Genomic DNA, 14394 nt, shown 5'->3' on the forward strand with positions numbered 1-14394 from the left:
AACACAAAGAACAGGGGTATTTGTAGATAAGGCAGGTCAGTTAATCCTACCAAAATGAATTCAGTCACTAAAGAGACATTTACTGAGTTCATTCTTCTCTAAGAGAATCTGTGGATGCAGAAAATAGAACTATGTTAGAGGATAATCTACACACTGTACTGGATCCTTCTCTCCTGTGTAGTGTATGTTGTCAGTGTTTCTTCTAGTCATGACTATGCATACAGAATCAGCTGTGGAAGGTTCAAAAGTTATCTTAAGTCTGATATCAAATTGTTCAATTTTAATATGATTTCTAAATTATGACAAAATAAATGAGAAGACCACACTAAAAAGATTTAGTCTTCCCCCACCTCCTGTCTTCCTTCACTAGAGCCTTTCCACAACAATGAAAATAGGAAGCTAATACCTGGAATGTATACTGTTGTTTGCTAGTATTGAATCACCTTTGCTGTAATGTGAGTGAAAACCATATCCCTTATCTAAAACTAAAAGAAAAAGAGTGGATCCTGCAAAGAATGTCTGCTGGCACCATTTAACAGAATTATGAATCTGAAAGACTTGAGTTCTGACCACACAGGAGAACTTCATCAGAGATGTTGCAGCTCCAATTGGTACTAACACCTCTTAAAATGCCTTGATCCCACTGTAGGCTCTCTTCTGAAGAATATTTCACTTTAGCCTCATTTTACTGCAAAGGAAATAAGCTTGTTGAATTCCTTCATACATTAAGAGATACTTTGGATTGATGAGTTGGGAGGGCACCAGAGGTGTCGAGGGAAACAAAATTATAAATAAAAAATATACGTTATAAAATAAAAATAAGAAGCAAATATTCATTAAGAAAGAAAAACAGAGAGAAGAAGAGAAGAAAGATAGAGGGGGGAAAGAGAAAGAGAGGTCTGTTAGTATACCTGTAATTCAGAAAATCACAATTTTCAGTCCAAACGTTTGAGGTCTCTTACTTTTCCATTTATCCATGTTTGTCTGTATACATATTTCAGGCCCAAAGACTCATGCTTAAATTCAAGGAAAATATGCACAAGACTTATATTTCCTTGACAAATTTCTGAATTGTAAAATATTATTTGTGATTAGGGCTTTGACTCTTTTCTAGAAGAGAAATAGGTCCTTAAAGTATGGGATGTATGTTTTTATAAGCAGGGTTTAGAAGTTGTCTAGGCTTTTCCTCAGATGAGAGCATTTAGAGTAAAGAAGTAGCTGAAGAAATTAAATTGTACCCTGGATTCTGATCCTTATTTCCTGAGAGACCCACAATTATACTCATACTTTCCAGACACTCTAGAGAACCCTCTTCCCCAGTGTAGATAGATAGACTCTTGCCTCCCCAGTTATCCTGAGCTCCGAAGGGAACTCTTAGTTTGTGGCTCTTCTTCCTTTGTTTCCTCATGTTAGTGACTTGCCCAAGGTTTTGCTTCTGACTTATTAAATTCTATGTCTTAATAATTTAGTATGTTTCAGAAAGTTACCAACAGTTCTCTGCTACCAGAAATATTGCAGAAATTATGTAAAAAATATTTCTGAACATGGATAACACAAGCAAGATGGGTATCTCCAAAGACAGCCCCAGAATGAGAGCTGAAGACAACTGAAAACTTCTGGCAGTGCTACAAATATTCTTCTTCATCTAAGAAACATTGGTTATCAAACATCAGTGGTCAGCCATGTAGTCATGCAAAGATGCAACCTTTTATGGACAGAGAAGTTGTTCTTAATCTATTTATGATGATATATATATATATATATATACATATATATGTATATATTTTTTTTAGTGTGGAATGCAATTTACCCAGGAATAAATCTGATAAGGTCATTTTGATAATTAAACTATGGAAAAGATAATATGTGTAAGAGAACAATGATGGCCATATTCTTGAAATAAAGACAAAAGTAATGACATCTGGTTCATTTTTACAAATTGCACATGGGTAAAATCATACAGTACTGCAGACAACTATAGATAAGCAATTTGGTCAAAGGAATTCGTTTCTTTGTTTCATTGTAAATTAAAAAGCTGTATGAAATGCATAGCTCTGATTAAAACTATAAAAACAGTTTCCTTCTCAGTAAAACTCCAAATTTAGAATGCTGGCAAAAGGCAGTGCTGGCGAAGTTTTTAATGCACATGGAGATGCTATTCTATGTTGGCTTCCAGAAGTAGCCCTAGTAACTCCTATGCACCAATGCATTGACAAATGGTCACTTCAGTTTACTGTAAATTTTTCTACATGTCACCTAGGTACTTAAAAGTTAGCGCTTGCTCCCTTCTAGAAGCTAAGGCAGCAGATGCATGACGTGGCCGGCTAGACCTGGATTAGCTCAGCAGTTCTCCTAGGACAACAAGGATCTCAATCCACATCCCTCACTGACTCCCACTGTGACTTTAAAGTTCACTTTTGCCTACCAAAGCCAGCCAGGCAAGGGGGGAAGCCATCACCACTGCAGACTACTCCTTGCAGCCACTTGAAGTCTAAATGCTCACACTGGGGGTCTTTAAACCCTACCTTCCTGAAAACAAATGAACTTCACCCACTGCTACTCTTCAGAGCAGTGCCTCCACCTCCTCAGAAAGCATGCTTTGTTGACCATGTCCTGCTGCTCTGTTGCTCGGTTTTCACCCACACTATGGGAACTTTCATTTCAATCATCTCAGCCTTCATGTGATTCGCTTATTGTGTTTCTCTAGTTTTCACTAAACACAAATGCAAACAAAGGCAAAGACTGAAGTAATCATTTCAAAACACAAGAGTTCACACTAAAGACACACATGAGCATCAAATATTAAAACATGAGTTCTCTCCTGTCTTTATTCTGGGGAGGAGGGATCCTCCTCTTCATCTTCCTCATCTTCATCGTTGAATGAGCAGGGGGTCTCGCCTCGGGACTCTGAGAAGTGAGAGGTCACACTGCTGGACTGGTGACTGTTTGGGGCAGGGAGCTGCCCAGTTGCTAAAGCCTCTTCAGCATCCAAGCACAACCCCTGGTTTACACTTGATTGGGGTACAGTGGCACCAGTGGTCGGGTCTAAATTTGAAACTGATTGGGTAGAGTTCAAAAGTAGTCCCTGATTTACCAAGAAGGTCCTGTAGAGATATCTGTGATATAGCCTTCTAAAGCTTTTGGAACCAGGGATTTTGTGATTTTCAGATCCTCCAGAGAGCATTTGCCTGACCCCAGACCAAACGACATGCCAATCCGCTTCAGTACGCCTATGTCATCATGGATCTCAAAGGTATTATCAAAATTAAAAAGGTATTCCAACTTGTCACTGGAGAGGAGGCAGTCTATGACTGTTTTCCTGCTTGTATTAATGATTATAAATGGCAGCTGAATGGTGGAATTCACAGGGGGAGGGCCCTGGTTTTGTTGTTCATTTTGTCGATTTCTCTGTACCAGGTTTTTAAAAGCAATTTGCTGAAGTTCTTGAAGCTGGGCCCGCTTCTGCTTTACCCGTTCTATCCACCTCTGCTCTCCTCTCACTCTCTCTCTCTCTCTCTCTCTCTCTCTCTCTCTCTCTCTCTCTCTATCTCTCTCTATCTCTCTCTATATATATAACAATACTTAAGCAAATAGAAGCTCTGAAAGTTAGAGAGAGCAAACACTTGTGTGAATTAGGAAGGTTGAAGACTAGAAAAAGGCAAGTGGAAAATTCTGTAATTATATTTTAAGTAAAAATTAAAAAGATTAAAATAAACAAGTAAAAACTCTCAACAGTTTTAAGAAAATAAAATAGAACACAACTGCATCATCTTCACAATTCCCCTTTCTTACCCTAAGCCCTCCCATAGTCATCAATGGACTCCCTTTCTATTATTTTTACTGCTGCACATACATACACATACACATACACATACACACACACACACACACACACACACACACACACACAAATATATATGCACAAATATGTAAATTAATCAAGTGAAGGCGAGTCTTTCAGAGGGCAGTCATGATAAGCTCCTTTTTGTGAGCACTTCAAAGTCTCAGTAACAGTGCCAGGCCTTAGGACCTCCCCTTGAGCTGGATCCCACTTAGGGCTATCTCTATCTCCTTTTCCTCAGAATCGTCTCCACTTTTGTCCCTGTACTTCTTCCAGACAGGAACAATTATGGGTCAGAGTTTTTGACTATGGAATGGCAACCTCATCCCTCACTTGATACCCTGTCTTTCTACTAGAGGTGGGCTCTACAACTTCCCTCTCCCCACTGTGGAGAATTTCATCTAAGGGCCCTGCTTTTGTGTACCAGGAGTCTCTTACCTCCAAGACACTAGTACATTCTAGATTGTGTCCCCACCTCCTACCTCCTGAGGTTGCTTTATTCCTGCATCTTCAAAAAGTTTCCCTCTTGACCAACCATTAACACATTTCAGGGAATGCTGCTGTCTTTAAAGGGTGCACCAAGTCCCAAAGATATGAACTCTTGCACTCACTTGAAATCCTGCATGATACTCTCCTAGAGTTGCAAATTTTATAGATGATTCATGAAAAAATTAATAACTTCAATGTAAATTGATTTGTTTCAATTGAAAAGTATGAGCTATTTTAGAAAATTGAAAACCACAGTAGTTATCAAATATCTATTTGTTTTAATATGTAAAAATAAAATATTAAATTAACCAATTTGAGATAGCACCATCTTCATCTTTAAGAATCCTCACATAAAGTCATAAAAGCCTTAGATTATTTGAGTATAATGGTAGCCCAGGCATTTTATTTAGTGTAGATAGATAGATAGAAAAGTGGATCAAAAGCTAGATTCACAAATAAACAGTTAAATAGATATGAAACTCAGTAATACCAAAATCTTAATATCTAATAATTATAAAGTCAATGTTAACTTGTTCCCATGATTATCAATGTACATAGTCTTTCCAGTAAATGTAAGGCAATATCTCCTTCTTTTCGAACCTGACAATACTGGTGAGTTTTCCAACTATACTGTCTAAGAAGGGTCAGGTATGATGGACCTCTCAGAATGCTCTGTGAACAATTCCCTTCATTCTCAGTGGGTGTGTACCTGCCCTACTACAAAGGACAAAAACTTATAATATATTTGGTTTGCTTTATCTTTTTCCTTAACAGAGACAAAATGTGACGTTGGAACATTGCTTTCTTTAAATTTTTTGGTTTTTTATAATGAATGTACCCAGGTATCCTCCATATAAATGACAAAGGCATGTTCACTCTAAGAGTTTTAAAAGAAACTGCTTTTACTAGCACCTTATTCAGACAGACAAATATGCATGAATAGAATCTGAAATAAAGCTGAATGAAGTCAAAATTTTAAGAATTCTATAATTATCATACTGAGTAACATACATACTATTTAAGAATAATGTTAATAAAATCATTGGCTTTTTCCTCATTTTTATTTAGAACATGCATATAATTTTTGTCAAATGATGGAAAACGGTTCTTGAAATAATATAGTAAATTTACCCTGGTGTTGCCTTTTTCTATTGTTCATGCAGTTTCTTTTTTGCACTAGTACCAATGTTTGGGGTTTTTTTTGTTTGTTTTTTTTTTGTTTTGTTTTTTGTTTTGTTTTTTTGGAAAATGAAATTTAAACATGTCCTCTTCTCTACATCCTCTACTAGAGAGCATCATATTTTCTTCAATTACTAATGTGACACATATACAAATCTCTTTTGAGACTATCACATATATAACATATTTTCACCTGCATGCAATCTATTTTAATTTTTTGGTCAGAACTTTGATACTTGGAAGTAATTAAATCAGTATGAATTGCATCTAATCATAACATAGAGACAGGTATGCAATGAATGGGCAGAAATAGCTAAGTTGTTTCAGTCAAATTATTATAAGTAGTAAACAGAATAGAAAACAATGAAAGTTACAAAGAATGGAGAAGGCAAGAATTCTGGGCATTTAAAACCCAAACATAGTAGAATCAAATTTTCTTTTTATGAGAGAAATAAAACAGACGAGGCTTCAAAAGTACAACAATGGGTTCTATGTGTTCAAAACTGAAAAAAGTAGAGAAGTTTTTAATTAAAAAAAATTAAATTAAAATCCTTCACTGAAATATTGCCCATAAATAGAAACTATCTCTGTACCCAAAGAGGCATACAGACAATACTCAATACTGAGCAGTCAAAACTTCCTCTTGCTCAGGGTTTTCCTCAGGGCAACTTTAATGTCTTTGTTCCTCAAGCTATAGAGTAGAGGATTTATCATGGGGATCACATTGGTATAAAAGACAGAAGAGATTTTTCCTAAGTCCATAGACCCATCTGAGGAGGGTTTGAAATACCTGATTGCACCTGAGCCAAAGAAAAGAAAAGTAGCAATAATGTGTGAGCTACAGGTGCTGAAAGCTTTGGACCTGCCTTCAGAAGAACTGATGCGAAAGATGCTGGAAAGAATAAAACCATAGGAGACAAATATAGTTGAAGTAGGAACAATGATATTGATACTCCCAACAACAAAAATGACAACTTCATTGACATATGTGGTTGTACAGGAGAGCTGAAGCAAAGGGGGAATATCACAGAAGTAGTAGTTGATGGTGTTGGCATCACAGAAGGTCAGTCTCAGCATGCAAGTAGTGTGAGCTACAGACTCAGAAAATGCAATAAAGTAGGAAACAAGCATTAGGTTCAAACATAATTTAGATGACATGACAAGATTATACAACAGTGGTTTACAGATGGCCACATAGCGATCATAGGCCATTGAAGTCAACACATAACACTCAGAAATAACAAAAAAACAAGAGAAATAGAGTTGGGTCATACATTCCATGTAAGAAATTGCATTCTTTTTTATTATAAAGTTCATCAGCATTTGTGGAGTGAACACTGAAGAATAACAGAGGTCTACAAAGGACAAGTTAAAGAGAAAAAAGTACATAGGGGTGTGAAGGTGAGAATTCAGCACAGTTAGTATTATCAAAGATAAATTTCCCAATGCTGTGACCAGGTACATTGCCAGAAACACAAAGAACAGGGGTATTTGTAGATAAGGCAGGTCAGTTAATCCTACCAAAATGAATTCAGTCACCAAAGAGACATTTCCTGAGTTCATTCTTTCTGTGGACACAGAAAATAGAGTTATGTTAGAGGATAATCTACACACCATACTGCATCCTTCTCCCCTGTGTAGTATAGGTTGTCAGTGTTTCTTCTAGTCATGACTATATATACAGAATCAGCTTGGGCAGGTTCAAAAAGTTATCTTAAGTCTGATATCAAATTGTTCAAATTTTAGTGTTATTTATAAATTATGACAAAATAAATGAGAAGACTGCACTAACAAGATTTAGTCTTCCCCCACCTCCTGTCTTCTTTTATTAGAGCCTTCCCACAACAATGAAAATAGGAAGCTAATATCTGGAATGTATACTGTTGTTTGCTAGTATTTAATCACCTTTGTTGTAATGTGAATGAAAACCATATCCCTTATCTAAAACTAAATGAAAAGGAGTGAATCATAGAAAGAATGTTTCATTCCACCATATAATAGAATTATGAATCTAGAAGTCTTGAATTCTGACCACATAGGATAACTTCATCAGAGGTGTTGCAACTCGTTTCAAACAACACCTCTTAAAATGCTTTGTTCTCACTGTAGGCTCTCTTCTGAAGAATATTTAGTCTCATTTTGCACAGAAAAGGAAATAAGCTTGCTAAGTCCCTTCATACATTAAGAAATACTTTGAATTGATGAGTTGGCAGATTGGCAAGATCTCACGTGAGTTGGAGGAGAGAAGATTATAATCATAATATGTTAAATGGAAAATACATATTTTCAGTAAAATAAAAATACAAGCAAATATACATTTAAAGAGAAAAAAGCAGAATGTCAGGAGAGGGAGAGAGAGAGATGTTAGTATACCTGTAATTCAGACATTTCAGTCCAAACATTTGTGGTGTCTTACTTTTCTATTCATCCATACTTGTGTCGATAAATATTTCATATTCAAATACTCAGATCCTTCATTTCAGGGAAGATATATACAAGATTTAATTTCCCTGGACCAACTTCTGAATTATATTACATTATTTTTGATTAAGGCTTTGAGTCTTTCCTGGAAGAAGAGAAATGGTGTCTTTAATTGTGGGATCTGTGTCCTTTTAAGCAGGGTTCAGAGATTGTCTAGGCTTTTCCTTAGAGGAGAGCATTTAGATTAGAGAAGTGGCTAAGGAAATTCTATTGAAACCTGGATCTTGATTCTTATGTCCTGAGGGACTCACAATTATACTCATACTTTCCAATTACTCTAGAGAACCTGCATCCCCAGTGTAGATAGATAAACTCTTGATTCTCCAATCCTGAGCTCAGAAGGAAACTCTGAGTTCATGGCTCTTCCTCTCTTGTTTCCTCAAGCTTACAAGTCTTGCTCCTGACTTACTAAATTTCATCAGTGAATTTTAGAATCAGTTTTAAATAGTTACTGTCAGTGCTCTGCTACCAGAAATATCATAGATGTTATTTAAAAAATATTTCTGAACAAGTTTGACAAAAGAAAGGAGGACATCTGAAAAAGCCTTAACCCAAGAGAGCTGAAGAAAACTGAAGAATTCTGGCAGTACTACAAATATTCTTTTTCATCTAAGAAACATGTTCCAGTTGCCTATCAAATATCAGTGGTCAGCCATGAACTCTTGCAGAGTAGTAACACTATATGAACAGAGAGTTTGTTTTGATCTACTTAGGAATATATATCTATATCTATCTATCAATCAATATATATCTATATCTATATCATATCTCTCTACATATATATGTATATATACATATATAATATACATATCTCTATGTATATATGTATATATATATAAAATGTCAAGCAAAATAGAAGCCCTGCCTTTTAGAGAGAGTATGGTTAGGTGCATTGGAAAGATAGGAGGCACAAAAGGGCAAGTGAAAAAATTGTGTAATTATATCTTTTTAAAAATAAAAAAGATTAAAATAAGTAAAAACTTTAAAAAGTTTTAAGGAAGTAAAATAGATCAAAACTGCATCATCTTCCCAGTGCCTCTTTCTTAACCCAAACTCTCCCATAGTCACCAATTGCTTAGTATCCTCTTTCTTTTATTTTTATTGCTGCATACACACACACACACACACACACACACACACACACACATACACATACACACAAAGTGTCCAAATATATATGCACAAATATGTAAATTAATCAAGTCTTAGTAAGGCAAACACCTTGAATTTTTTCTGTTAATACATTTTATATCTACAATACAATTATATATTTATATATGACAAGAATGTAGGGGACAAAGAGGACTAATAAACACTAGTGTGTAGAGATGAAATGAAATATGACAAGATATGCAGGAAATATGCTCAATGAGTCATGTCTTTCTATGTTATGCTACTATTAAAAATGAATATATACATTTTGAACCTGTTATGTACTTAATAGTATATAAAAATATTCATATATAAGAAACTCAAGTAAAATATTTAAATTATTCAAAATTAATCCTTTTAAAATTGAAAAATGTACAGATTTAAAAATGTATGTATTTTTATTATGAAGCTTGCAGACACAATATATACTGTTGGAAACAGATATAAGCTGGAAATATTTCAAATGTATAGTGCTTAAACCATGCAGTAAAAGTATTTTAATCAGGATACAGGAGCTTTTCTTCTAAAGTAAAGGACAACTCTTTTCTCTCTGTAAATTCAATATAACTGTGACACTTAAAATTGGCCTGTTCTACTGGAAGATATTATACATTACAACAATGAGATAGATTGGTAGATCACTTGCCTCTCATGAATCCTTCAAGAACTCTTTCTCATGTTCCCCTTTAGATTTTAGATAAAGCTTGCTCCCTGGCTATTTCCTGAACTCTCAGGCTTTAGTTCATCCATTTGAGACTAAACTGAAGTTAAGAGAGAGGATAATAATACAACATATATTGGAATCCACTGATTTCAAATAGTGCCCAAATATACCCCCATCAGCAACATGAATGAACCATTTTAAATTGAAATTTAAAAGTCTAAAATTTGTATTATTACTTTAAAAGTACTATCTTCAAAATGTTTTCCATTTGGTCTAATCATAACCACACTCCAGAGAATGCTTCTGTCTTTCAATGCTGCACCACTAGGTCCAAAAGATATGACCTCTTGCCCTCACTTGAAATCCTGCATGATATTCCCCTAGGTTTTCAAACTTTATAGATGATCCATGCAGAAAAATTAATAACTTCAAAATAAATTATGTTTTCATTTGAAATGTATGAACTACTTAAAAATGTTACAAACCACTTTAGCTACAAAATTTACCTTACTTGTTTAATATGTAAAAATAAAATTTTAAATTGATCAAATCAAGTTACCACCATCTGCATCTTTAAGTAGCCCAACATAAAATCACAGAAGCCTATGGGTACACTGGTATCACCTAGTATTTATTCTTTGTAAACAGATAGAAAGATGGATCAATAGTCAGATATAAAAAGAGATAGACAGTTAAACAGATGTGAAATACAGTTATGTAAGACTGTTAATGTCTGGAATCTAACAAAGTCATTGTTGACCTGTCCCCATGAATATCAGTGTGCACAGTTTTCTCAGTAATCTCCATCTTTTGGAACCTGACAATATTGGTGAATTTTGCAACTATACTGTGTTAGAAAAGTCAAGTTTGGTGAACCTTTCAGAATTCACCATTCTTCCCTACTAAAAAGGACAAACAGTTTTAAGATCTTTTGTTTGCTTTGTCTTTTTCCTTAACTTGGAATGAACTGACATTGGAACATTGTTTTCTCTAATTTTTTTTGTTTTCTTATAATGAATACACTCAGATGTCCTCTGCATAAATTAAAAAGAATCATTCACTCTAAGAGTATCAAAAAAACCAGCTTTTAATAGCACTTTATTCAGATAGACAAATATTCATAAATAAAATCTGAATTACACACAGTTGGTTGTGTCATAACAAAATTTTACCATGTTCACAATTTCTCATTCTGTAATGTGTACTATGTAAGAAAAAATGTTAATGAAATCCTTGGCTGTTTTCCCCATTTTTATTTAGAACATGTATAAATTTTTGTCAAATTTTGGAATATAGTTCTTCAAATGATACAGTAAATTTATACTATGGTTGCATTTTATTATTATTTATATACTTTCTTACTTTGCACTAATAACAAGTGCTTGAAAATGTAACTTAAGTATCTGTCTTCTTCTGTACATCCTCCAATGAAAAGCATCATATTTCCTTTATTGAAAATATGACACAAATGCAAGGCTCAGTCAAGACTATCACATATATCATTTTTCAACTGTATGCAATGTATTATATTTCTGTTGGTCAGAATTTTCACCCTAGATGCAATTAAAGCAGCATAAACTACACTCTGATTATCTTTTCACTGTATCTGAAGTATATCAGTCAATGAGGAACTGAAAATACTGTATACAAGTAACGATAATAAATAATGGGAAGACTTACCAAGAGCTCACTATACAAAAGTGGCTTAGACATACAATGAAGCCTTCATCAAAATCCAGTCCAATTCTCCACAATAATTGAAAACCCATGAACACCACGCCCATATACATACTTACATAAAATAACTTAAATAAATGTTGATTTGTGCTTTGTGTAGAATATATAACTTCCATGAACTGACCATAATCAAACTTTGGGAAATTTGTCTAATTTACATGAAGAGGTGATTTTTGTAAAATAAAAATATAAATTATGAAGTGTTGAAGATGACCTTGTGCTGGAATAGAAATCATTCCTTTCAGATATGCCTTGTTATGTAAAAATCCATAAGCACACCTTTGTCATAAACATGTGAATTTGTCCTGAGAAAAATGATCTACATTTCAGAAAACTGCCTCAGGGGATAAATTCAGTGAGTAAAGCCCTTGCTACTCAAGTGTAACGACCTACAAGTGCTGCATGATTCAGACATGAGTCCCACACTCTCTTCCCATAATATGATAATGATACTTTGTTATGACTATGTAGCCTTTCCCACCTATAGCCTCAAAAACCTGTTAGGAAAGTTATTTAGCCTATGGCCAGATTAAAGAATCAATAAATCCCAAGGAGAAGGGAGGACACAAAATTCCTCCATTTCCTCTGCTTCAGCTCCATGTTCTTGCCTTCACTTATTAAATGGTATTAAATGGCCTTCAGTTACTGATACATCATTTTGTTATTTATATATTCTGGATATGCCTTTATTTGGTGTATGACCAACAACTATTTGTCTAGTTTGATAAACATAAAAGTATGTCATTGATCCGATGTTCTCAATTTAATAAGTTTTATTTGCCATATATTATTTCTTCTAGGTTTATATTTCTAAAAATGTACTGTTTAAGTTTTGGTTCATTTTAGAGGAATCAATTCTTTTGTATGCTATTCTTTGTGTATATTTGTGATTTCAGAAGAAATTATTTTAATGTATTTCTTTTCCTTATGAAATTAGTATGTTGATTTGTTATGAATCAATGAAATGTTTACCTGTAAATCTGTTTGAGTATTCTACTACATCCTAAAAATTTGTGTATTCTTACAAAAAAAGCAATCTGTTGTGTCATATTATCCCAATTATAGAACCTTTTCCTATAAATATCATCATTTAGTCCTGTTTAGAAGTAGAATCCAGGAAATTATCAAAGTTTCAAGACATTTATTGCAGTAATTGTTTGTAAAACATAAAATGTAGTGAGGCAGATCAGTGAATAGAAACTTCAGATCAAAATAAAATCTTATATCTCAAAGAGACAGAGAAATTATGTGACGAAAGTTCAGACTGGGGACAGTTTTAAAAGGCACTGGAAGGATAATAGGAAGTCTCCTATCAAAAAGAATAGTCCATATCAGAAAATGAACTCATATGTTTGATTATGTCTATGTGCACACAGTGATGCATTTGAGGTATCGAGAAGTAAGCCAAAGACTGCACGTGAAAGAGACTTGGCTACAGATTTACAGCCAACCATGCTCCTCACAGTTGCCTCCCTTGATGGGGAGCTGAGTTGATGATATAAGCCATTGTAGTCTATATCCAAAGTTAAATTATATATTGCATTTTATTGTTAGTTATACTAGTAAATATTTGCTGTTAACCAAACAAGATATACTATTTTTATGGGTATAATTTTAACTCATATATACTTGAAATCCTTAAAATAGAGATAGGAAAATTATTGAAAGTCTATACTAATGATATGGTGCAACCTTTTTGTTACACGTCATTGTTATAACACAAATTTATAAGAATATTGGTAGCAACACTTAACACAAAGGCAATGCATGTTAAAGCCATACTGGTATGAAAAAATTATCTTCATGGAAATGGCAGTAAAGCTGGAGAATCTTTAAACTTACATTTTAGTTCTTAATATTATTTCACTTCTAATCAGGATATGAACCTGCTGTGGACTTTAACCATAACTTTCTTCAGTGCTATTTTAACATCCTTGTTCCTCAAACTGTAGATCAGAGGGTTGAGCATGGGAACCACATTAGTGTAGAAAACAGATGAAATTTTTCCCTGATCCATAGATCCAGAATGATTAAGGTACATGAATGCCCCTGACCCAAAAAACAGAGAAATTGCCATGATGTGAGAACTACAGGTGCTGAAGGCTTTTGATCTTCCTTGCGTGGATTTGATGTTTAGAATGTTGGCAACGATGAAAACATAGGAAATGAGAATGGTACAGCTGGGAACGGTGATGTTAATACCCACAACTATGAGTACCACGAGCTCATTGACATAGGTACTGGTGCAGGAAAGTTGGAGGAGAGGGAGAATGTCACACAAATAAAAGTTGATGACATTGGCATTGCAGAAGGTCAGTCTGAGCATGCAGCCTGTGTGGGCAGAGGCTCCAGCAAACCCCATCCCATAAGAAGCAAATGATAGCACAGAGCAGATCTGAGGGGACATTGTGACCTTATACAGTAGTGGATTACAGATGGCCACATAGCGATCATAGGCCATTGAGGTCAACATGTAGCATTCAGAGATGACAAAAAAGAGAAAGAAAAACAGCTGAGTCATGCATCCCTCATAGGAGATGGAATTCTTCTCAGAGACAAAGTTCATCAGCATTTTGGGACTGGACACAGAAGAGTAGCAGAGATCAATGAAGGAGAGGTTGAAGAGGAAATAGTACATAGGGGTGTACAGATGAGGATTGAAGCCAATCAGGATAATCAAGCCAAAGTTTCCCACCACTGTGATAATGTAGATCATTAGAAACAAGTAAAAGAGAGGCAGCTGGAGCTCTGGATGATCTGTCAAACCAGCAAGAATAAACTCAGTCACAAGGGACCCATTGCCAGCCAGCATGCTTATCATTGAAAATCTGGGTAGACAAAAATATTTCAT

The 14394-nt window shown here is 34.7% G+C and overlaps 2 protein-coding genes and 1 pseudogene across 2 annotated transcripts; all 3 read right to left on the minus strand.

Moving 5' to 3' along the window:
* Nucleotides 1-2789: 2789 nt before the first annotated feature.
* On the minus strand, nt 2790-3498 carry LOC116072867 (annotated as a pseudogene).
* Nucleotides 3499-6139: 2641 nt separating this feature from the next.
* Nucleotides 6140-7072, minus strand: LOC116072361 (olfactory receptor 8B3-like). The gene has a single exon (XM_031343793.1). It carries the CDS (start codon nt 7070-7072, stop codon nt 6140-6142), a length of 933 nt encoding a protein of 310 aa, XP_031199653.1.
* Nucleotides 7073-13416: 6344 nt separating this feature from the next.
* On the minus strand, nt 13417-14394 carry LOC116072161 (olfactory receptor 147-like). Its single transcript, XM_031343471.1, has one exon. The coding sequence runs from the start codon at nt 14392-14394 to the stop codon at nt 13417-13419; it is 978 nt and encodes a 325-aa protein (XP_031199331.1).

Source organism: Mastomys coucha, unplaced genomic scaffold (genome assembly GCF_008632895.1).
Source record: "Mastomys coucha isolate ucsf_1 unplaced genomic scaffold, UCSF_Mcou_1 pScaffold23, whole genome shotgun sequence".
In the NCBI taxonomy this organism is placed as follows: Eukaryota; Metazoa; Chordata; class Mammalia; order Rodentia; family Muridae; genus Mastomys; species Mastomys coucha.